The sequence below is a fragment of the Neolamprologus multifasciatus genome, chromosome 7 (genome assembly GCF_963576455.1).
Source record: "Neolamprologus multifasciatus chromosome 7, fNeoMul1.2, whole genome shotgun sequence".
Classification (NCBI taxonomy): domain Eukaryota; kingdom Metazoa; phylum Chordata; class Actinopteri; order Cichliformes; family Cichlidae; genus Neolamprologus; species Neolamprologus multifasciatus.
This window is the reverse complement of record NC_140445.1, coordinates 33,994,366-34,020,256: the sequence shown is the minus strand read 5'-3', so window position 1 is coordinate 34,020,256 and position 25,891 is coordinate 33,994,366. Positions and strand designations below refer to the sequence as shown.

Below are 25,891 nucleotides of genomic sequence, written 5' to 3'. Positions count from 1 at the left end.
GGGAAACCTTTCAATGTATTATAAAAGTGAACGCACTACTTTACTGAGTAAAACCTGAATCTAGCTGAAAATGGTATTGCATTCATGTATATGGTTCTTATTGCACTCTTAAGGTCTTCCCACAGTATTTCTTTTTCAGACATTCTGTTGTATATTTATTGTTGTGCTTGACATAACTGTCCTGTTGTATGAGCTCTTCGGTTGGGGTATTGCACAGTCTGGCCTTGGGGTTAATTTATTGGGTTGTCCACTCCTGCTAATATTGTGGCATTGTGCTAATACACACCTGCAACGTAACACTTGGACTGCACTTGACTAGACCTGATAATAAACTTACCAATACATCTATAAAATAGTTTCTTACCAGAAGGTCCTAAATATTGAAGCTGTGTTCTTCTATTCTTTTCTGCCTTGCTCCCTGTACTGACAATCATGTCATAGTTTATACCTTTCATGCCATTAGATTAGCCTTAATCTTGTCATTCAGTGAGACTGGCAGCTGTACACCCTGACACACTGATTTGTTTTATGCCACCTACACTTCTTATTGCTATTTGTTCCACTCTGCCCTCCTCTGCTTTGGTTGTTCTGATATGTGTATTTGCAAGATTTGTCATATTACTTCTGTCTGTCTGAGTCTTCCTGTTTGTTTGTTTTTTTTGTCTTTTGTGTGTGTGTGCTCCAGTATGTACAACAATAATTTCTTTGTGCCCCTCTTTTTGTTTGCTCTTTCATGTCAGATACTGGAACTCTTTAAGGAACCTTGTTGTTTCCCTCCTGAACTCAATGAAGTCCATCATCAGCTTGCTCTTCCTCCTGTTCCTCTTCATTGTGGTCTTTGCCTTGCTGGGGATGCAGCTCTTTGGAGGACAGTAAGTGATTTGTCCAACCTGACCTGCTCTTTTTCCTCCTCTTTCCAACCATTTATAATTCATCACACAAGCACCAACACAAACACAAATCCTCTTCTACTTCTCTACTCATTTCCCCACCTGACCCTTCTTGTGTATGATCCCTGGCCCAGCGTGGCAGTGGTGACAGACATGTTGACACAGCAGGTAGCTGGCAGATCAGCAGTAGTGACTGCAGCCCTTTGATATCACTCTCAGCAGGAGCTCCATGTCTTCTAACAACGGGAACACCTCATGATTCTGGGCTGGCTGCAGTTAATCAAAAGCCTGGCATCTGGCCCCGTCTGACTCAACTCATACACAAACATTTTACTTTCTCTCTCCTCACATATCTTCTCACATCACACAAATACTGCTCTGGTCAGATAGTTTGCCTTTTTAAATCTACAGTACTGAAATTATTATTAAATCCTGTTGAGTGCTTAAAAAGAAGGCAACTGGATGTCTCTTGGCTTGTGAAGATATTTCACATCTCGTCCAAAAGGCTTCCTCACTTCTAAAACAACTGTGTGACCCAGGTATTTAACCCAATGTAGGGGGCCCTTTGGAGGTATTCCTGAGGGTCATTGATCCCCTATTGATCATGTGAGCCATCACAAGCGTGGATCATTGCAGCTGCCGAGGTTTCACCAAGTGTAAATCTCTATATGTCATGGCCCTGCATTGTAGTTTTTGGACATTATAGTGTTTGAATATTCTGAGTTGATTCTTGGTTTCATTTACCTCATGCTTTAAGTGTTTAGTGAGACTAATTCCTCCCTCAGTGTTTCTCTTGTTCTCTTGTGTTTAGCTTCCTGTGTTGGTTTTTGTAGTCTCCAGCCTTATCTCCATGTTTATTTTCCCGTTTCACCGGTCTTGTCTCTGTCTCTTGCTCTCTCAGCTCAGTCATGTCCCCGTCCGGGCTTTGTTCTGTCCCTCCACTCTGTCGTGTCTCCATGTCTGTTTTATCCCCAGCTCCTGTGTCTAGTCACTTGTTTTAGCCTCTGTGTGCACTCCCCAGCATCTCCTCTGTGTAGTCAGTTGTGACTGGTTGCTGTCTCTCCATCTCCATCTTGTCTCTATGTTGCTCAAAAGAGTGTCTTTTCTCCACTTTTTTGAGAATGCCAAACTTAATTGAAATCTCCTGTCAGTCCTGTCACTGGGATTAATAATATCCTACCTAGTTTGGAATACCCTATGACCCAGAAACTGACATTGTACATAGAAGCCATGTTATATCTAGCCATTAAACTATAAAGAATTTATATAATATAAAGAATAAAAAATTTCACATTTTAAAGTCTAGAATGTTTAAACAACCAACCATACAACCATCCATCCATGTTTACCTGCTTATTCAATTAATGGTAGCAGGGACCTGGAGCCTATCGTGCATGTGTTGCACTGTGGGAGAATGCCAGACCACCCGGAGAGAGAACCCATGGAAGCATGGGGAGAACATGCAAACACCACACAGAGATGGGTCAGCTGGCTAGCAGAAGGCTGGCAGAAAAAAACAATCAAGTAGAACAATTAATCTCAGTGAAGTTAGTCCAAAGCACAAGAAAGCACCGTGCTTCCCAAGTGGGAATAAGCACAGACTGGAAAACCAGGGTAGCTGAGGCAGGGATTATATTTGATTGCAGACACGGGTTCAAAGAGTAGTGGTGAAAAACAGTAAGCAACACATGGAAGAGTATTTCTAAACCATTCTTTTTATTTTGGAAAAACTGCACTCATTTGCTTTGCAATGTTCTTCCTCCAAGAAAGTTTAAACTGAACAACCAAAACACATTTAAAATGATATTTTAACCAAGTAGTGGCACATTATGTGATAAAACAACAACAAGTTTTTTTTTTAAATCAAAAACAGGCTTTTAGATGTATTTATCAGTGTCAATGGTTAGTACTGTTGCCTCACAAGAAAAAGGAAAAGACTAATGTGCTGAGTGACCTTTTTATTTGGAGTTAGTGTGTTCTCAAAGACTGATTGTTGTAAATTCGAGCGTGGATGAGCTGTTTGTCTCTCTGATGTCCCTGCCTTTTAGCAAAGTCAGCTGGGGTGACTTCAGTCACCACAAAAACACTGGTTTGCAAAGCAGTTAAAAAACATGGATGGATTTATGTTCCTCCTGGTCAGGCATACCTAACTTAAACAAAAATTAAAACAAATAGATGAGTTTATAAACTGTTTAATAGGTTGGATTCTATGTCAGGTTGTCAGAGTGATGAGTCTTGCATGATGTTATAAATGTCATAAATACGCGTTTATTTAAAGCATTGACCTCCGATGGTTTAAGAATCTCTTCTCCATTGTATTTTTATACATAAATACACTCAACTGAAATGCACAGACGGCCTTCATAAAAACCACAACTGAATTTCTTTGAAGCAGGAGGCTGTTGCCATGGCATCAAGCCTTACATCAGTCTGCAGCATCATTAACATCACATCAGTCTCTGGTGATGGACAAGTGTGAGATGAGTCTGACATCCACATGGTGCTTGTAGCCAGCTGAGCACACCAGGCTGAGCACAGTGTTCTCTGCCCACCATAACAACCATGCTATTGTTAATTCCATTATTTGAACATTTTTACCTTTAAAAATGTGCCCAGGATTTTACTTTTTGTTATGTTCATGAGTCTAAACATAGAAGTGGTTCAGCTGGGTCAGGTAAAATCTAAAGAAACTGCAACAGTTCCTCAGACAGAGCTTCGTTTTAAATAAAAACTTTTCAAACCTAAGTAGAAGACTGAATGGCCTTTGAAAAGGCAGCAGAAGTGCTTTGTTATACCCAGGCTTTATTTTTGGCTCAGAGATTATGTACTTGCTCTCAGAACAGTAAAAATTCTGAGAACTGAAAGATAAACAGCTTGAGGTAGAGGACTGTGTTCATCCTCCTGCTGAGACTCACAGGACATCATTGACTGTTTTGCAAAAGTGATAAGCTCAAAAGTGCAGGATTTATTATAATGCAATAATTTTTTGTTTTCTGTTGGCTGCTTTGTAGCTTTCAGTTTTAGAGGTACAGACCTTCTTTTGTTGATTAACTCTGACTTTTTGTGGGCACAGGAGAGATGGCATTTTTACATTTTCTGCTCAGGCCCTTTTAAGTGTCCAGGATTGGTAATTGTACATCCTTTCAAAACAGATCAGAAACAGAAAACATCAAAGGACAATTGTTTACTCCCAAACCGTTTGACATTCCAGTTAATGAGTTTTTGGAACATTTTAAAAGACTTGGCATTTCATCCAAAAATTTAAAAGATTAATCTGCAATGAAAATAATCACTCGTGGTCAGTCAGTCCATCCAGGAATTTATTATGCTGCAAAGATGTAATACAAATTCAAATTCTTCCCATCATTTTCTACAGTGTTTCAGAATGTCTTCAAAAGCCAGAGTGAACAAAGAAAAATCAAGGCTGAGGTTCCACAGAAAAAATCCATCTGACTGTGATCTGAAATGCATTTTTAAAATAAATGTTCCCAACACAAATTATTTGTTTGTCAAGTCTTATGACAGTTCAGCGTTAGCATATTGTGTAAATGCTAATCTGAAAGTGCTGGCTGAGCCTGCACCTGCTCAACTTGCCTGTTGAAGGAAGTTGCACATTGACCATGGCGGTTAGCAAGAGGAAATTCATGTGTTATGGTGCCACATCATTGAAACATCTTTACTAGCTAATGCTAGCTGTGTTCCTCAGAGCAGTGAAAACAGTTCCAGCGGTAGCTTGCCTCGCCTCGCGTGCTATTCCCCATCAGTTTACTGTGAAAGATTTACAGTTTATCCACAATGTGCATGCGCAAATCACAAAAAAAAGAGATGTTAAACAGTGACAGCTACAGTGTCCTATAGAGTACAAAAGAAGCAGAGCTTTGAGCAACAATAGACAACTGTGGTCACAAGATGGCAGTGATCTAAAGCAGGGGTAGGCAACCTTTTTGATCATGAGCGCCATCTAAAATTTCCTCAGAAGTCAGTGTGCCACATGATTGCATTGGCAATAAATGTAATAATGCTCTATATTAACAGTCACACACTATATAGAACAACTTTATAGAATTATATTTGTTCGCAGATGTTGGCAGCTATTAGTGAATAGTTAACAGCTATTTTGAAACAAAAAAGACACTTTTATCCATAACAAGAACTCCATAACAGCAAATGAACTGTACAACAGAAAATGCAAATGCTATTTATGGTCTCCTCACAACAATGATAAGAAAAATAAACTGGGCCAATATGGCGTGTTTGTTAATACAGAGACACACATGTTAATGTGATCTCTGGTCTCCCACTTAAAGACACAGGTCTCCGAGTGTCCAGCATTCAAACGGCTACCTGAGGACTCATGTAAGAGAAAATCTGCTCACACAGAAATGTGGAGCCAAATACTGTCAATAAGGCCTCTGCAATGTTCTGAAGACAGTTAAACTTGTCAGGTAGTGATGTCCAGCAGGTGAAAATGCAAGCTCCATGAACACGCACAGCTATGGATTCCAGCTGCGTTCGTAGTTCTGCAAACTTTGACCCCCACAGAGTCGAGGTTTACAGTTCAATCAGCTGCATTTCGATGTCGCATTAACTGGCATTAACTCAGCCAGTTAATGCCAGTTAATGCAAGACAAATCCAGCTGCTCATTAAAGCTTTCTGGTTTGATCAGAAAAGAAAACATTGGTCCACACACCTGAAAGTCCCGAAAATGCATTGTGAATTCTGTCTCGAGTCTACGGATGTATCCGTGTATTTCCGGGGTGCTGATGCTGTGCTGAGCGGACAGCTCCTGAAGCATTTGTGTTGGAATGTGGAAATTTCAACATTGCTTGAAAAAACGCCAGCTAGCAACGTCCCTCTCTCCGGTAGGCTAAGTTATTTTTAGCCAATTACAAGTTGAATCTGGTAGTTGGGGTTGTTAGCTAAGATACCGTCATTAAGAAGCGGCACAACTAATGTGTCAATGTGAGCTAATTTGCAATGTGCACCGCTGGCTTTTATTTTTTTAATGCACCTGTTCAGATTAATTCACTGTGTGTTGTGCCCAGGGCTGTACTGGGACAAAAAATCGGCCCGGGCATTTTGACTAGAGACCGGCTCACCAGGTATTATAGGACAAGCCATAAAGCCTTTGAAAACAAACGCTGTTGTCACAGTGATGTACACTGTCCTGTTAGTATATGTATAATTTCTATACATTTTACATCAGATAAAAACTTTGGTTGTAAGATTCAGATAATTAGTTATGAAAAGCGAGACATTTTAAATGAGAATAAGAAGGAAAAGTTTTTCTTTTTGCCCCCCTCTCCCTGTTAATGCCCTACCTGGCCCCCTGGCAAAACTTTGCTAGACCCGCCCCTGCACAGTTACCAGCTGTCAGCTAGTTAGAAAAGGATCCTGGTGTTATTTGTCTCTCAGAAACAGTTCATAACTTCCCTTCAACTCATTCATGTCGCCTAAAAGGTAAACCTGTTTCTCCATCACCTGTTCAGCTCTGATGATTCAGTAAGGAAGTCTCCTGGTTTCATCTTCATGTTTCCCTCTCACCACATATCCAAACCGATATCATGACCAGCAGCTTTTACAGCTGTGGCTCCAGCAAACATCTGCTGATACTAGAAATTAATATTAAATAAATTCTAACAACAGCTGATCAAGCTTAAAGATGCTGCTGTTGTTTAGCGCGACAACCGCTGGTTTCCTCTTTCTGGCACAAAGTGGGCGAAAAATAAACAAGAGAGAAAAGCCAATCAGCTGATCATGGATCAGTTTCATGATTGACCGGGGCGATCATGGCTCAAGAGTTGGGACTTCGCCTTGTAATCGGAAGGTTGCCGGTTCGAGCCCCGGCTTGGACAGTTTCAGTCGTTGTGTCCTTGGGCAAGACACTTCACCCGTTGCCTACTGGTGGTGGTCAGAGGGCCCGGTGGCGCCAGTGTCCGGCAGCCTCGCCTCTGTCAGTGCGCCCCAGGGTGGCTGTGGCTACAATGTAGCTTGCCATCACCAGTGTGTAAATGTGTGTGTGAATGGGTGGATGACTGGATATGTAAAGCGCTTTGGGGTCCTTAGGGACTAGTAAAGCGCTATATAAATACAGGCCATTTACCATTTACCATTGAAGTAGCAACAGGAGAGGGAGGGGGAGAGAAGAAGAGGCAGCTGCAGCATAAAGACACAGAATAGCTCCAGCTTTGTGTATTTTTCCATCCTAGTTGAAGTCCAAGACAAACTGTGCTCCTTTTCAGCTCAACACAAAACACCTAATATTTTCTCTGAATGCGGGATGATTCCGTTTTTTTAAGGGACGGTTGGAAACTCTACGAACTAACCTTATGAATAAAATAAAGTTCACTATCAGTAACATCAAAGCACCCACCCAGCTGTATAGAAACTCTGTCATGCTAGCTAGTACACAGTACGAGTTATTGTAACTGACTGTAAAAAGTCAGCACAACGAAAATAAACTCCACCTAAACTTGGTTTATATCTGACCCAGATAGACTGCAGTTCATAACTTCTTACCTGAAGTTCAGTTCACCTGAAACTCGGACCGGCGGCCGCCTCGGGTCTCTCCTCCTCCTGCCTCCCCTTTCCCTCATCCACCTGCTGGCCTCTGTGGCAGCTCCGCCATAGCCACCATCAAACAACTGAGTTATTTTTACACATTGGCCAGCATCTGGCCAAACCACCACCTTTCATTCTTTATACCGTTACAAAAAAGAAAAAATCATCGGCCCATAAAAACAAAAAATCACCGTCAGCCCACCAGGCAAATGCCCGATGGCCTGTCCAGCTATGGTCTGCCATCAGTTAACCCTTCGTGCCCAAGGTTGCCGACCCCTGATCTAAAGGATGGATGCAAACAGCTTTATGACAGCACTGTCTGAGATAAATAGAGATAAATTGCCTTTCTTTGCTTCATTTTAATCTATGTCTATTTTTAGATTTGAATTGTCCTGGCAGAATGCAACTGGGTTTTAGTAATAACTTATCTTCTGTTGGAAAGCTTGGCTAGAAAGGTACATTCTCAGTACCTGTGGCATAGGTCACTTATATAAGCTAATTAATTCCGAGTAACATTGAATTTCACTCACTGTAACTGAAGTAGAAACTTTTGGTTGGGCCACACTGAAAGCCATTTTATTTGTAAGAGAACTGCATTAAAAACACCAAAAACATAATGGAGAAATTTCAGTTCAGTGACTCAAGCTTTCAGCGGTTAGACTTTGTAGACTTTAAGTGGCCATTCTAGTTTTTCTTATAACTTAAAGTTAACACATTGACACTGTTTCTTATCTAATAGCAGGATTTCCCACGTCAAAAAACTGAAATCAGATAAAAATAAATAAATACTAAATCTTGGGTACTGGTTGATGACAAAAATTATTCAAAAATCTAAAAACCTATAATATGAAAATATTTTAGCTGCATATTTTAAATAGTCATGTGTTAACAATATCCATTGCCGTTATTTATACAATTAAAACCAGCTGTTGTTGTTGCTGTTGTAAATGATGTATGATGTAGGAGAGCATGAGCTTGTGGGGAGTTTGGCCTTCTATGACTCTGATTTAATGAAGTCTCCATGGACGACACATGGAAGCCAAACAGTGTGCTTCCAATCCCTATTATCAGAGTAAACAGAAGCCTGCACACAAAGGGGCAGCAGCAAAATGCAGCATCCATTCTCAGATTCCACTAATCCCCGGTGAACGAGGGGAAAAAAGACAGAAGTGTGGGATGGAGAGAGAGTGTGTGTGGGTATAAAACGGGGAATGAAAAGAATAAAAAGAGGGAATACCGATATGATGTGAAGTGGAGAAATTGGTGAAGAAAGCAGACAGGATGAGTTAAAGACAAATCATTTCCCCAAAATTTAGGGTAATGATTTGTCACTTTTTATTCCAATTTAAAATCATCCTAACACAAATAGTTTAAAGTTATGTACCCCAAGGTAAAGTTTATGTAGCTGAAGCATATCTATCTATCTATCTATCTATCTATCTATCTATCTATCTATCTATCTATCTATCTATCTATCTATCTATCTATCTGTATATCTATCTGTATATATATATATACGTGTGTGTATATATATATATATATATATATATATATATATATATATATATATATATATATATATATATACGTGTGTATATATATATATATATATATATATATATATATATATATATATATATATGTATATATGTGTGTATATATATATATATATATATATATATATATATATATGTATATATATGTGTGTTATGGAATGCCGTTTAGGAAAATATTATATATATATTACAATCAAAGTCTGAATATATAGAACAAAACTTGAATATATAGAATGAAACTTGAATATATAGAACGAAACTTGAATATATAGAACGAAACTTGAATATGTAGAATGAAACTTGAATATATAGAATGATCTTCTGAATATATAGAATGAAACTTGAATATATAGAATGATCTTCTGAATATATAGAATGAAACTTGAATATATAGAATGATCTTCTGAATATATAAAATGAAACTTGAATATATAGAATGATCTTCTGAATATATAAAATGAAACTTGAATATATAGAATGATCTTCTGAATATATAGAACAAAACTTGAATATATAGAATGATCTTCTGAATATATAGAATGAAACTTGAATATATAGAATGATCTTCTGAATATATAAAATGAAACTTGAATATATAGAATGATCTTCTGAATATATAGAATGAAACTTGAATATATAGAATGATCTTCTGATAATGCATGCCAGATGCTTCGGTTATTAGTAAATTTGGTTGTGTTCATTAGAAAATGTTTTTGGTGCCAGACACTAAAAATTGTGAAATATCACAATATTGAAAAAGTTCCAAAGCTATTATTTAGGTAAAGATTGATAAGACTGGTTTTATCTTCATATTCCTTTGTGCCATTTAAATCATAAAAGTAGTAAAATAAAGTGTTTAAATATACTTTTCTTTCATGACAAACCATACTTGTCACAGTAAAAAAATGTCACACTATGTTACATATCATGGTATGATGTACTAATTTATCTGTTAATAAACATGAATTGTGCCTGTCTAATCAAGTAAACAAAATCCTTAAACATTCCCTAAAGAATGTAAACCAGGTTTATGTTTAACAGTTATTATTATTATTATTATTATTATTATTATTATTATTATTAGTAGTAGTAGTAGTAGTATCATTATTTGATAAGAATGCAATGTCATATAGTGCGATGATGATATAATGTTCATATTTCAGCTATATATTATTATATATTTCATGTCTGTCACATTTATAGACAACTTGCTAGCAGTGTTGGAGATACCGTTAAATATTTTCAAAACTTTTCCAAAACCTAACAAAAACTATTATTTAAACCTGTGAGTTAATCTATAAATCAAGTGAAAATTAATATGAATTTCAATGTAAAGCATAAATGTTCAAATGGGACACTGAAATAAAGTTTAACTCATCTCATTTGAAAATGTAAAGAAAAGTTGCTCTGGGTGGCAGATCTTTCAATGACCACATCTAGCTATATTATTAAAAAATAAACAAAGGCATCTGAAATACAAAACATGGCTGATAAACCTGTGTGTTATGACATCACCACTGACATTTTACATTGTGTGGAATAGGTGGACACAGGAAGCATTTGAGAAAATTGAATTCTATGTAACAGTGAGGTTGTAGCATATTCTTTTGCTCCCTGCAGGGGTACTAAATAATCTAATGTTACTATGGGTCATATCAGAGAACAGAGATACAACATGCCATAAAGGCAGGAAAACAGATAAACTACAATCCAAAAACAAAATATGCCTCATATGTATAAACTGAAACCAAATGCATCCATCCATTCTCTTCTGCTTATTTTTATCCGCGTTGCTAGCCTATCTGCATTGCCAGCTACCACAGGATGAAAGGCAGAGTACACCCTGGACAGGTTGATAATCTGAAGCTGGGTTAACAACATTAACAAGAAACAAAAAAATTAAACATGCATATGCAAAATAGAAAAACAAAAACAAAATGCTCATAAGTTCTGCAAACCTTGATAATACACATCATGCTCTTCCAAATCCTGGTGAATTCTGTATTGCAAAATCCATGTCTGATTTGAAAGTAGTGTACACTACATGAACTGGTATACGAAGGATATTTTCACAAGTATTGGTCACAGGAAATCTGCAGTTAGTGATGAACTCAAGGCTTGGCTTTGGAGAAAACCCAGGGCTGGAATGTTTCCACAATTAAACAAATTAACTGTTGTGCACAGTTTAGTCTCCACAATCACACGCTGTGAGTCTATTGCACACTGTTTTTACTGTGATATTTTTGTTTACTTAGCTTAGTCTAGCAATTGAAACTTACGGCCAATTTTTAACCTTACACTAGTAATTTCAGTGCATTTAGTTCAGTTCTTAACTCTTCTGCCTTGGGCCCTCTCGAGTGAAAGGTCTAAGATTGTAGATGGGACCCGTTGTGGGGAACTCCTGTAAAGTGAAATGCACGTTCTCCATAACGTTAGCTGGTTAACCAGGGGCTATCTGACCGGAGAGGTTCACTGCATTTGGTCTTCCACGATGAAACAGTGAATAAATTTCTTCATCAGTACTACGATGCAGTACACTGGTACTAATATTTGGTTGGCCAGAACATGCATTTGCCAGGGTGTTAATTAGCTCCTCATTACTTAGAATTTGAGCCACAAGATTCCGTGCAGACTGGCTCATAATGCCATTCCTCGCAGTTACAAACAAGGAAAACACTAGATGGCGCAAGCGCCTCCGTGACGTCAGGTTTCATTTTATATATTCAGAAGATCATTCTATATATTCAAGTTTCGTTCTATATATTCAGAAGATCATTCCATATATTCAAGTTTCGTTCTATATATTCAGAAGATCATTCTATATATTCAAGTTTCGTTCTATATATTCAGAAGATCATTCTATATATTCAAGTTTCGTTCTATATATTCAGAAGATCATTCTATATATTCAAGTTTCGTTCTATATATTCAGAAGATCATTCTATATATATAATAATTTCCTAAACGGCATTCCATAATGTGTGTATATATATATATATATGTGTGTATATGTGTGTGTGTATATATATATATATATATATATATATATATATATATATATATATATATATATATATGTATATATATATGTATATATATATATATATATATATATGTATATGTATATATATATGTGTATACACACATATATATATACATTTTACATTATAATTTATATGATAAATTATTTTTATATAATAAAAATAACCTTGATCGAAATTTGAGATCAGTTTGAGGTACCTTGATGGTTCTATTATTAAAAAAAATAGTTAAAGTAATTTGAAAATGCTGAAGTAACACCACAACAGGTCAGATTTTGCAGGATTTTTTTTTTTTTAATATTCTGTTTTTAAAAAGATTATTTTACTAAATACTAAGTAAAATACTACTAAATATTTATATTGACCTGAAATTATCTATGACTGGTCAGAACCAAGTATACATGCATACAGTACACACACACACACACACACGGACACATGTGCCTACAGCTGGGTCTGCTCTTTTGCACCGACAGTCGCTTTGGTAACTGTCGGCGCTCCACATCCTCTCCTCATCTTAAAGTCTGTTCCTTTTCCTTTTGCCTCTCTTCTACATGTGGGTTTGACTTCCAAAAACATTTTTCCCCCACATGTTCCATTCTGGTTTTTGCATGACGTATCACATGCTTGGGATTATATGGCTGTTAAGACATTTAATTTTTATACAAAATTGCAAAAATAATTGCATTTCAACTCAAATTTACAGTATTTGAACACATATAAGTAATTTTAGGTGAATACTTGTAGAATGCCTATTGGAAGCATTCAATGGGAGCTTGCTATATAATTCCTGAACTTTAATATGCATCTTGCTTGACTATCGCATGAAAACTTTGTCAGGATTATGCTGTCTTCTGAATTCTATTTTTTCCAGATTTTTTTTATTACACCTTGATGTTGGGAGACATTCAAGATGGAAAGAATATTTATTTACATTTGATTGTAAATTTATAAAGAATTTTTCAGTTCTGTATATTTTGCTTTAAAACTCACCTGCGATTTTGTTCTGATTACTATTTTTTATTGTTTACTTTATATGTTATTTTTTATTGTAAAGCACTTTGATTTTAAATGTCCAATATAAATGAAACAATAAATTAATAAATAAAATACTTTTTTGTGTATATAAAAAAAACTTGAGATCCATTCAAAGAAAAAAACATCTAAAAAACTAAAATAAAAATATTTTAGTAAGAAGCATTTTAACTGAAATCCAGAATTAAAGGTATCCTGGTTAAGGGCTTTCTACACTGGCAGCAGCTAGCAGCAGAGTAATGATAAGAGACATAGAAAGTCATTGATATTCAGTCACTTAAAGCAAAATCTATGCTAGCAAGCAATTGTTTATAAATGATATGACACTGTTATATGTAGGATTTAAATGTTAAAATAATGTTGGCTGTACACAGTTTTACACTGTCTCTCACAGTCTGGTTAGACATTTAAATGTACTGACCAATTTACTAATATTTCTCAAAACTTTAAATATACCACTTAAATAATGCACATTTAATTTGTAAATATCAACAGCTACCCACAGTGTGGTGTAGTTCCAACAATAGCTTTAAAGATAAAAACAAAAGACATATGGATATGTGGAATACCATGGACAATGCTTGCTTTCTTCATTGTTCATAATCAGTCACAACTGAAAAGCATCAAAGGTGGAGTAGAAATCACTCAAAGTATGGGTAGGAAAAGAAGTTGGGTTTGCTTAAAATGGGTATAGTGATAATTCATAAATCTGTTGCTATCCATTGGAACTCTGTTGCCATCTACATACATATAAATTCACATTAGTTACATACATTCAGTCCAGCCAGAACCTTGAACCCTCCACAAAACCTGAGTCAGGTGCTTTACAGGACAGAAATTTTAATAGCAAAATGACACACATCCAAAATACAACCAGTTGAGTATCTGATGTGTTGTGCCCATTTTGCAGTGTGACACAAGGACCGGACACACGCAGCGTCGACAGTTGAATATTTACTTACAGTGTTTAATGCCACTCTGAGTTATGCAGTTTTCACACTGCTCAGCTGAGTTCCAGCTCAGCACACACTGCTCTCCTCCAGCCCCTGGCAGCTACTGAAAACGGGGAGGCATAGTTAGTGAGATGGAGGTCAGCTGTGTGGGTGACCCATCCCTTGACACCACACCCTGAACTCACTACTCCACCCCTACCCTGCAGCTGAGCCACAAACCACACCCCGCTACATGCAGCCTGACTCAGTTCGATTGCAGTGCATTGGCATGTGATCTGACCACAACAGAATTTAATAAACCAGAAAATAAATGTGAAACCAGTTGACCAAATCCATCTTAAACGAATTTCTTTCTTTGCTTTTTAGAGGAAAGGTGAATATAAACTAAGTAGAATTTGAAACTGGTGAACAATCATTTGTTTTCTCAGATTAAAAACAATCACAAGTGCTAATTTTTAAAATAACATACATTTAAAAACAATACATATTTCCCATTATTTTGCCATGAATTGAATTTTTTTTTTTCTTTTATCCAACCTCAAACATTTCTTATACCTGCCTTTTTATTTTCATCATTAACTGAATGAAGTTCAAATGATGAACAGTAGGAATGCAGGTTATTTTCAGTTGAATGACCGACCCATCCTCATGCATTTCTGTGTCACTCTCTCATTGTCTTCTTTAGTTTCAAGACTGCGGATTCAGGTTTTGGCAGGTTTGTTGGGTCATGTGGGGGCTTTTTGCAAAGATTTAGAGTCTTTTTGTTGAAACTGTGCATGTCTGATGAAAGTATGTCATTAAGCTAGAGCCTCTTATTAACATCCATTATATAGTTTCTAAATTGCTTCAGTGTCGTAGAAATCCAGTAAAGAGAACTGAATCCACTTTGGATCCATTATATCAGACATACATATTGGAGTCTTGTGTTTATCTTAATAACATACATGCAGCAGAGAATAGCTTTAAAGGTTGTGTGGCAAGAAGACAGAGGCTGTACACAACAAATATGCTGTTAGTGAAGCTGTAAATACTGGAACTTTATCTTATATTCTTTGGTGATTTCTGTTGGTGCCTTTTCCGCATGTTCAGTTTTCCATTCAGGTTTTCTCTTTTCTTGAGCCCAAAACAGACTGGCACTTTCTGATGCATGCCACGATAGCCATGTGTACTATTTTATGTGCTTCATACAAGTTACTTTAATTTTAAGGTGATTAAGCATGGACACAACCAGGCTACCTCTTGTCATTTAGCACTTCTTCTGTGGTGTTTTAAGTGTTTTAACAAAAGAACTGAAATCAGCTCTTTGGTGAAGAATTGTGTGAAAGGAAGAAAAATGTATACTTCACATTTTACTTTATCTGCTTAACTTTTTTGATGGTTAACATGGCATGTGAATTGCTTGTGAATACAGCAAATGTAGCAGTGTGTTTTGGACTTAATAGCCGTGAGTTTTGGCTACCTGGTGACCATTATGTCCTCCTGTTGCATGTCCCTCCTCCCATCCTTCTCTACAAGCCTTTATCAATACAAAACACCCCCCACCACTTGATGTAAGAAGACTAAGCTCTCCCTGGATCTTTAAAGAAATCTGAAAAGCCTACTCCCATCAGTGTATTGTGCTTCTGTCTTTGTGAGGACGTGTAAGTTTTAGACATTTTTGGAAGATGTGTACATTTTGTATGAACATGAATTCAAAGAGCAGTTAGAGCAAAATATGTAAGGGTAAATGCTGGCCTTTGATTTTACCTACAAAAAGGTTGGGAGTGAAATGTTCAGTTTTTTTTAGGGATGCAACGATACCAATTTTTTCAAACCGATACGATACCAATACATGGATCTGAGAACTTGCCGATACAGAGTACAAAAACCGATACTTCTACCACACACAAACACAAATGCAATGAATTGGAAGACAGGTTTTATTTTATTCTCTGCCGATAAAAAATAAAATCTTAATAAAAATGACCACAAAAAAATTTCAAGTGAAAAATAAGCACTTCTCTTAAATTATTGCAGAGTCTCCACATTGTAATTTAACAAAATACCACTGAACTATTGGCACTGTCTCGAGCTTTCAGAATAATAAATAAACACTTCTGTTTATTTATTATATTTCATATCGCAGCTCGAGTATGCTGAGAAGACGGTGCAATCCTATGTTTTCCACGACCGTCATTGGCTGGTCATCCAGAGTGATAAAATGAGTCAGAGCCTCTGTTATTTTAACTGCCCGTGGATTTTCTCTTGACATTTTTCATCACTTTTCCAAAACCTGAGTTAAATTGGGCTGTTCCGGTCCACACTGCTGACATTTTGTTTAGCCTAGCTACAGCAGCCTCCAGTTTCTCTTTTTTATCTGGAGCTGCCAGTCTGACTTGTCTAACCCTGTGCCTGTTTAGCACGGGATTTCCCCCTAGTGGCCAATCTAAAAAACTACAACAGAAATGACTTGCCACCCTCTGATTAATGAAATAAGTTAGTATCGGTTCATAGTATCGGTTAACTTTTACAAGTATGAGTACACACACATTTTACAGTATCGGCCCCGATACCCGATACCAGTATCGGTATCGGTGCATCCCTAGTTTTTTTATGATCAAAGAATAGGTTAGGATGGTGACAATGCATCATGTAGCATGTTTAATGGTAAGTTTGGTCAACTCTGGAAAATCTGCTTGTGTAAAGCTCGTGTAAAAGTGTAAATTAGTTGAAAAAAAAGGAGAAGGTATTTTACACTCTACCGTTACATAAGTACATAAAAACAATACAACCCTTGTCTACTGAGAATCATTACAATGAAGTAGAAGCCTACAGAACTCAAAACTTAACTGCTGTTAAGAGCCATGCACACTACAGCAAGAGCATTTATTAAAAAGGATTTTTGTTATTTTATTATGTTATTTCATTTCCATTAATTACTTCAGCTGGCCTGCTCCTACCTTCTGGCCCTTGATCCCCTACACTGGCTGCACTGTCCGAAGTTATGCCTTGGCTATGGCTGACAGGATAAAACCAACCGTAATAAATTCCAATCTAGCCTACAGAAGGTTGCTTCTGCACACGTGTTAAAGAGTTGGATTGCCAATGAATGCATTCATGTTTTAATTGAAAATGATAGCTGAAAATTACTGGAAATGACCTTGAACATGCCACTTTTTCTCTGCTGAAGCTGTTCATTTTCAATTTACTTTAACAGATGTCACCAGATTCACTCAGAATTAAACTTGTAGATTTTTTTTCTTTTAAAAAACTAATAAAGTTGTTGAGCATCATTGTAATTTATTACTTTGAGCCCTGGTGTCAGTATTACTTGCTGTTTAAATTTATTCATTTATAAAAATGTAATTGTGATCGTCACCTTTCTAGCAAAAGTCAGAGAATATTTACACAAGATAAAAAAATAAAAAGCCACAAATATATAAATATATAAATGTTGTAAGGCTTTGAACTCTCCCCAGTTCGGAGATGGCATAAGGACTATTAAATCCAGTTTGTCTCATGATCTGCTGTCAGTTTGTTGACAGTTTCAATAGCAAGGGTTTATGGATAAATGAAACAACAAAAGCAATATCCATGTTATTATAAATTGCATTTATCCTTTAATTGTTGGGATCAGGAAATGATCATTGAATGTCCTCACAGGTATAGAAGTACAAATGTGTGTGTAAACGTGTGTGGTGGGCTGGTGTTGCAGATGGGAAACAAAATGAAGAAAATGATCCAGTTGTGACTGCAGTGTGAATCTGTCCTTTTTTGTGCTCTCATGTTTCTCATGTCCTGAAACATGTATCGTTCCTGACAGCTTTCTTTTTTTTATCCCATTAATCCAAGTGACTTTCCTGAACTGCAGGTAGAGCCCATTAAGACCTGACTGGAACCTCGTTTTTAACATTTGCTCTAATGGTTTTGGGTTTTTGTTTTTTTTTTCAGTTTGTAATTATGTTGTTGTGAATCCTTTTTAGGTTTAACTTTGAAGATGAAACTCCAACAACAAACTTTGATACCTTCCCAGCAGCCATCCTCACGGTGTTCCAGGTAAAACAACAAAACAAAACATTACACATGTGTGCACGCTCATGCTTTCCAAATGAGAACAAGAGCATATTGACACTATGGAAAAATAAAGTTTGTTATCAGTCATTTTAATTAGAGCAAATGAGGGGTCTGCATACCTCCGTGTGCCCTAATGAGCTCACTGATAATCCTTCAATTAGCCTGTGCTCATAAGCCCTCACTCCGTAAAGTAATTTAATTCTGTGCTCTGTGAGATTTGCATGCTCCTTTACAACCTGCCGACGACCCCAGCCTCGCTCTGACTCTCGTTTCCCTCAGATTCTGACTGGCGAGGACTGGAACGCAGTGATGTACCACGGGATCGAGTCTCAAGGAGGCGTTCGCGGCGGCATGTTCTCCTCTATCTACTTCATCATCCTCACACTCTTTGGAAACTGTATCCTTTTTGACATCACAGCATACCCACAGTCAGGAGCAGTGCCCATCAATTACAGAAAAAATTTAATTGCAATGTAAATGCTGACCTTATCAACAGTAAACCATAGTATTTTCATTGATACATGTAAATGAAATGTTATTGCAGGGATGTTTTACTTTGGATCATGCTACAGCCAACTCATGTTACAAGTTAAGTTTTTCAAGCTCGTAAATATAGGCTGAAATAGGAGTGATTTCTCTAAAAAACAAAGGTGATGAAAGATGAGAATTTTTTGCCAGCTAGCAGTGAGTTCTTACTCTGTCAGCCTTCAGGTACTCTTGTCAAGATCCCAACTTGAGGTGAAAAATTAGGCCCTGCTCTGTCAGGTAAACTGACAGATCTATACAGCATCAATTTTTCAGATTGCTACTAGTTTGGTGGGAAAAGCCAATGAATACTTAATCTGTCCAACTGTTGTTGCTCCTGAGTGCCGTTGTTATTCAGACACCCTCCTGAATGTCTTCTTGGCTATTGCCGTCGATAACCTTGCAAATGCACAAGAGCTGACGAAGGTAGGCGGGAAAACCAATCCAACGGAAAAAAAAAACAAAAGCAAAAAAACCCCACTTGCCAGATGTTGATTTTTGAAACACGGTAAAGACAGATTCATCCTTTACTCCTTGAACAAATTTCAGTGTTGCTGAGACACCTGGCAGAGTGAGCTTTTTCAGCAAGCTTTTCCTTGGTTTGATGTGATCCTATTTCCGTGGCTGTATTAGGGTTATATATGGCTGAAAACAGATATCAGTCTTGGGTAAAATTTCGACAATATCAGATGACACAATTAAATTCTGATTGACTTTTTTTTCCCTAAACAAAGGTCATGACTACCTAATCTGATTTTGCCCAGAAAACTATGGAGATCTGTTGCAATAGTAATATATTCCTCTTAAGCACAAATGAATGTCTTGGTTGTCACTGGCTGAAGGATGAAGAGGAGCAGGAGGAGGCAGCCAATAAGAAGCTTGCTCTACAGAAAGCTTTGGAAGTGAAAGAAGTCAGCCCGATGTCAGCAGCCAACATTTCGATCGCTGCGTAAGTTTCTCTTTCCCCAGACAGCAGCTCTGTTCAGTCCCACACGGAAATAAAACTGTATGATATCTCTCCGTGGGTTCTTCCCTCTCAGTCTGACATGTCTGTGTGTATATTTGTACCCTGTTTGATTTGTCTGTGTTCTGAACTTCTCATCCACCCCCATTAAGTCAGTGCCCCTGTGGTGTTTCTTATTTATTACACCCTACTCTTTACCCTCTTTAATATTATAGGCAATTAAGGAAGCTTCAGTGAGTAATACATGTGAGTTTCCACTAGCAAATTTCATGATTTTTTTTTTATTTTGCCCTTGAATGTTGCTACCTGCTGCTAAAATGGCATTTTATAATCAAAGCTGTTGTTTGATTATGACTTACAAATGATGCAGCTCTCCATTCTGCATCTTTAGATGATAATCTCGGTAGTATTTTAGATATCGTGTCCCAGTTATTTCTCTCTGTCTACTAAAGTTAGTGAGTAATGATTAGCGCAGATACTCGATGTGATACTCAAAGTTTTCTGAGGATTCTGCAGTCTTTGGAAAACTAAGTACACTTTTAGGAATTAAGAGTGTAAGAAGTATAAATAAAGTTGGGCACTGCTCATAAAATTCAAATCCAAATGACTTGAAAGTTTAGTAAGTTGCTGCTTTGTGTTAACACAATGTCACAAAAATTACACAATTGGTCTTCCTAGCAAATTCAACCCATGGCCAGACCATGCAATGCTCAGAGAAACATAAAGAAGTCCAAGAGCTACATCTTAGACTCTATAAGCCTCACTTAGCACATTAAATGTTAAAGTTAATGACAGCAAACTTGGAAAAAGACTGAAAACGTGTGACTTGTTTGGAAGGGTTGCCAAAAGAAAACCTCTTTTCTATAAAAAACAAAAAACACAGCAGCATGGTTCTGGTTTGCAAAGCTGCATCTGAACAAACAGCAGGATGTCTGGTACATGCTCCTTTGGATAGAGGAAAGTGGAGATGCTTGAATATAATACACAGTGCACACAGTCTTTAAATGCTACATTTTGAAGTTCAAAACTTCAGTTTGTTTCTGTGTTGCTTTGAACAAATTATGGGTTCATTGCATTTTTTTATGTGGTCCCAACTTAAAACCAAAGCAAGACACATGAGATACTCATAAAGAGCAATAAGCTTAATGTAAATCCTAAACAGTGAGACTTGAAGACTAACATTAAGCATAATGACAGAGACAGGGCAACACTGATAAAAAAAATGGAGAAACTCAAAGTGGCACAAGAAAACCAAATAACCCAAACGGATCAATTATTCATAGCTATAAATTATCATGTCTCACTGTATTTTCCTATCTTATTCACTAAAACAGCAACAATGCATTGTCTCTGCATTGTGTTCTTGCGTGATTGTTTCCACTTGTGTGTTAAAAAATTCTGCATAGGTCTTTTTGTGATGACATTTTTTTTTATTCATTTGTAAAACTTGCTCCTTAATTGCCGTCGTCCTCACTATGAGGTCAGTTAGAAAATTATTACTGCCGTAAATCCCTGGCTAGCTGACTTGTTCCCCATTACACTGCTCTTAGTGTTATCACGTGGCCCTGTGCATTAGTTTCAGCATTGTCAGACATGTTTAGTTTGTGCATTGAACAGTGTGCTAACACAAAAAGTCAGTGGGCTCATAAAAAACTCTTTATTTTTACTATCTGTGTTGAATGTGCTGTTTCAGAGAAACTCAGGGTTTCATTACAAAACTGAAGACAAAATCTAAGAATCTTCATTTGAAATAATTTTAAATATCTAAATATGTTTCAAATTCAACATTTCATTGTAAAATATAAGATTACATTTTTCCTCTTCATATGTTTTGGATTGAAACTCCTGAATGGTTTTCAGTTTCAGTTTTCGTCATAAAGATGTCCCACGTTTTTCCGTTGCTGTTGTGTTATTGAAGTATTTGCACAGATTAGTCCTTTGCTGTAACACAGAAGGCAGGGGGCAGGTGGAAGGTCAGTCTTTTTGTCCACCTGCCCCCTTCGGATTTGTGTCTCATTTTTTTTTCCTTTGTTTTTGTTCTGCATGTACAGTTTTGTAAAGCAAAATCGAGATGCACTCTCTCGCAGGTCGTCCATCAGCAGCATTCAGTCACCGTGAGTTATCACTCTCTGTTACAATATTCTCCTCCTGGTCTCCTCTCCTCTCCTGTTTCCTTTCCTCTTTGCCTTCTCTTCTAGTCTTTCATCCCTTCTGTCTCCTTTCTTCTCTGCAATGCATTGTTTTTTTTCCCTCTTTACATCTCTTCATGTTCCTGTATCCTCCCACTTTCGGACAATCTGTTCTCTCCTCCAGTCCTCTCTTTTCCTCTCCTTTCCTCTGCACCTTCATAAAACTAAATTGTGTTCTGTCATAACTTCGTTGCTAGTGAAGTGAAATGTATTTATGGTTCTTCTTTTTTAAGTCATCAAAACTGCACTACAGCAGATGGCACACGGTGCCACTGTGGTTTAATTTTGACTGTAAACTGTAGACTGTTGTCCCTCTGCCTTCGGTGCCTACAGTAATAGATCTTCAGCTCTGTGATGTGAATAATTTGTCTATAAATGTTTAATTTCTCTGCTTTGCTACTACCTCAGGCAGTATGGCATTTCCATTCTATTTGTTATTGTAGACTCCAGGCTGTCACTAAAAGAAAAACACAACAACCAGCTTTTGCTCTCCCTCCTGGTGATCTGCTCTCTTAATTGATTACGGTGCTGCTGGAAGGCCATCCCACCTCTTTGAGTTAACACTGGTTTCTTATAAGGACTGCTCTTCTTGTGTTTTTGAGTGTGCATGTGCTATGTCACAATATCTCACCAGTTACTGTAGCATTTCTAGTTTTCATTTCTGCAGTCGCCTACATGTATTTCAGTAGTTCACCTGTCTGTGGATACCTGTCCTGTCCTGTCTTCTGTCTCCCTGTCTGTCTCTTAGGAGTTATACTGTCTACTCCTCCCCCGCTCGATGTGTCTTGAGGTACAGGTGATAAAATGGAAATAAATAACCTAACCCATAAAACTCATAAATCATACTGTGAACAGGAGCAATACGCATTACATTGATGATAACCAGGAATATTATTACATTACATGGATGCTCTATGTTTGATTTTTTTATTTTGAGAAATAAAAAAAGCTCCCATTTCGCCCCATAATTATTATCCCAGATCATCTTCCCCTAAACTCTGCTATTACCCGCCGCATGATTTTCCTGCCTGAACCATTTGCACATGACTCGGGTCACCCTGTGCAATGTCAGTGAGGCATGCCATATTAAGAAGTCCCGGTAAACATTTTGATGTTGTCTGCTACAACAGCTGTTCTAAGTTTCACATGATGGTTGAAAAATAAAACAAAACAAGTTCTTTTTAAACTTAAAAACAAAACAAACTTATCTTGCATGTGGGAAGAGTTAAAAAAAATATCCCTACAGATTACACCGTTACAGTGCAAGACTCCCAAAGTCCTGTACAAATAAAATAAATTCACCATGCAACACACAATGAGACAGGAATAAATTAGCATGTACGTATGTATTAATATACAAATATGTGCTTTTTATTTGGAATATAGACATCTGATAATACTAAAATTAATACGTTGTGTGGACAAGTACGTCAATCTATAAGGTTTCAATAATCTAAAATTCCAGACTTTCAATCAAATGACGTTGTGATAAATAGCAAGTATCAATATTTATTTATTTATATTTTTTTATTTGTAAGGGAGGATTCACTGGAACTACTAATGTACATGGAAACGTATGCACACCTCATGACAACGTTAAAATGACCAATGTTACTGTTTTAATAAAGTTTACTGACGTGAGTTCTTTAAAGATAGTTTTGGCAAGATAACACAAACCCAACAATTCCGCCAATGTCCATGCTAAATAACAGGCATATCAAAGTTTTGACACTCTCATTTTATTTTAATTTCTGACATGTACCACCATGCAGCAATACGCAATATAACTTGTTCCACAAATTTACAAAAGATTCTAAGAGTTGTCAGGGGCCTCTAGGGCATCAGGGGCCTGATAATCTATCCCTATGTGGTAATTTCATTACTTTCATTACATAACTAGGAGGGATAGATTACTGTGCATGTTCTTGTTTAAAGGACTAAGCATGCTCGGTCTGTGCACAGCAATGATATTGAGTTGGCTAGTTTGTAATGCAATAACAATAGTACATGCCCATATTATAATACAGGTTTCTAAACCTGTGATTTATGTGTTATGTGGTTGCTAGACAACATGATGACCTCACAATATGCAACATAGATCATTTAGGGGTCTAAGATGTAGCTGTGGTAGGGTTTGTAGCTCAGCTTCTGATCGTGGAGTTCATGGACAGAGAGACTGGAATTTGTGTATTTTAGTAAGATAAATATCTGTAAGTAAATGCTCAATTTATGAAATTAGTGGGAAGTTACTTTCAAATCTGACCTTGGGTTTAAACTGGGTACCTGTATTAAGTTTGAAATAGTTGTACATGTGTCCATTTATTATTATAAACCTTTGGGGTTTTTTTTTAGCAAACACTCACCTGAGTGAAAAAACTTTCTTTGAGCATATGAAATACTTTTATAAAATGTGCAAATCTCTTATATACCACAAAAAGCCTGCTTGTAGTCTAAAAGAGAACGACGCCTTAATAACAACATATGAGATTTATACAGCCATACCAAGGAGAAGTGAGTTAGATTAGAGAAGAAAATTTTAGTCTGTGATTAAAGAAACTTAAAAACCTGCATAACCCATTTTCTAGTCAGAGATTTATATAATAATTTCACAACATTTAAAAGCTTAACGGTGTAATATAAGACTTACTTAGTGGTAAGAGAATTAAATGTCAAAATATCCAAATTAAGAATAAGGATCTCCTATTTAGACACAAAAATAATGCTTCATGTTTATGAGGACATGGAATTATTTTCTGAATAAAATGCGAGTAAAAGCTTGTTCATTTAACTCATTAGTCATTAAAGAAATTGTACCTGGTACAAACATATCAGGTAAATTTCATTTAGCAAAACTCCTATATAACTGTTTATATTCTTTAACAAAATGACATGGAAAATGTACATGTCATCAAATGACTTAAAGCCAACATTTTGCCAATAAATAGATATTTTTTCGAGTGCACATTGCAAGAGTGTATGCTGTGTGAAGACATTGTGTACGAAGATTGTAAGAAAGAAAACTGTAAGAAAAATTGTCAAATTTTTCTATGTTGGTTTTGAGATACATATTCATGCATGGTAAGTAAAGGTTTCACCATTGCACACATCTGTGCTGACGCATCCATAGGCTTGTTTCTAACTCACTTATCCAGCGTCATTTTAAAGATAAATGTTAGAATTTGCTGATGACAGTGTGACTATGGATGAAAGTGTGGATTGTAATGTTCACCTCATAAAGTAGAGCTAAACGTGTTATATGTCATTATTTATTGCTGTTCCATGATCTTTTCCTGTGGGTTTTATTCGATGTTTGCAGCAAAGAGCAGCAGCGTTCAGCGAAGGCTATGTCAGTGTGGGAGCAGAGGACTAACCAGCTTAGGAGACATAACATAAAAGCGAGCAGCGAGGCTCTGTACAACGAGCTCGACCCCGATGACCGCCTTTTGATGTCCAGCGCCCTTCATCTGCACCCCGACATGAAGACTCACCTGGACAGGCCCCTTAGGGTGGAGTCCAAGAATGGAGACAAATCCAGCAGGGCCCCTGAGGGAGGGTGGGAGGAGGCAGGGGATCTCCGGCAGGATGACAGCTTTCACACACACTCCAGGAAGCATCACCGCCACCATGACAGTAGTGGGGAGAGCAGAGATGAAGGAGATGTCCGGGGAGGGAGGCACCACACCCATCACAGCAGGAGCAGAGATCACAATGCTGATGGTCCACAGACAAAAGAGAGGAGAGGGGAGATGAGTCACAACCGCAATGGAGGGCAGGGGCACAGGCACCACCACCACCAGGCCGGCTCCCCTGAGGAGGAAAATAATGACCTGCAGGGAGGAGGACGAGGAGGAGGAGATAATAAGGGGCATCACCACCATCACTCACATCGTCCACCTAAAGAGGGGAATGGGATGTTGGCAAATGGTGCACAGTCAGAGCAAAGGGGTAGAGGGGGAGGTGGAGGAGATAGTAATGGAGAGAGGAAGGACCGATGCTCTCGTACGGGCAGAGCTCAGGCAGCTCTGGGTGGAGATGACTCTAAGAGGAACAAGAACGGAAACAGAGGTTACAGGTAAAGCTGCAGATTTTGTTGTTCATATAAAATGCTTAATTTTCAAAAAGA

At 37.4% G+C, this 25,891-nt stretch overlaps 1 protein-coding gene across 10 annotated transcripts in view; it reads left to right on the top strand.

Moving 5' to 3' along the window:
* Positions 1-25,891, top strand: part of LOC146514633 (putative voltage-dependent N-type calcium channel subunit alpha-1B) — a 239,835-nt gene that overhangs the window by 149,755 nt on the left and 64,189 nt on the right. For 5 of the 10 annotated variants that reach the window (XM_085164861.1, XM_085164857.1, XM_085164860.1 and 2 more), the window contains exons 13-20: positions 741-872; positions 18,000-18,072; positions 18,370-18,487; positions 18,974-19,041; positions 19,458-19,564; positions 21,631-21,693; positions 22,517-22,558; positions 25,085-25,840. In XM_085164861.1, the coding sequence (XP_085020987.1) occupies positions 741-872; positions 18,000-18,072; positions 18,370-18,487; positions 18,974-19,041; positions 19,458-19,564; positions 21,631-21,693; positions 22,517-22,558; positions 25,085-25,840 (1,359 nt within the window). Of the gene's footprint in view, positions 1-740; positions 873-14,722; positions 14,753-17,999; positions 18,073-18,369; positions 18,488-18,973; positions 19,042-19,457; positions 19,565-21,630; positions 21,694-22,516; positions 22,559-25,084; positions 25,841-25,891 lie in introns of all 10 variants that reach the window. The other 5 variants (XM_085164856.1, XM_085164855.1, XM_085164854.1 and 2 more) reach the window with 4 other exon arrangements.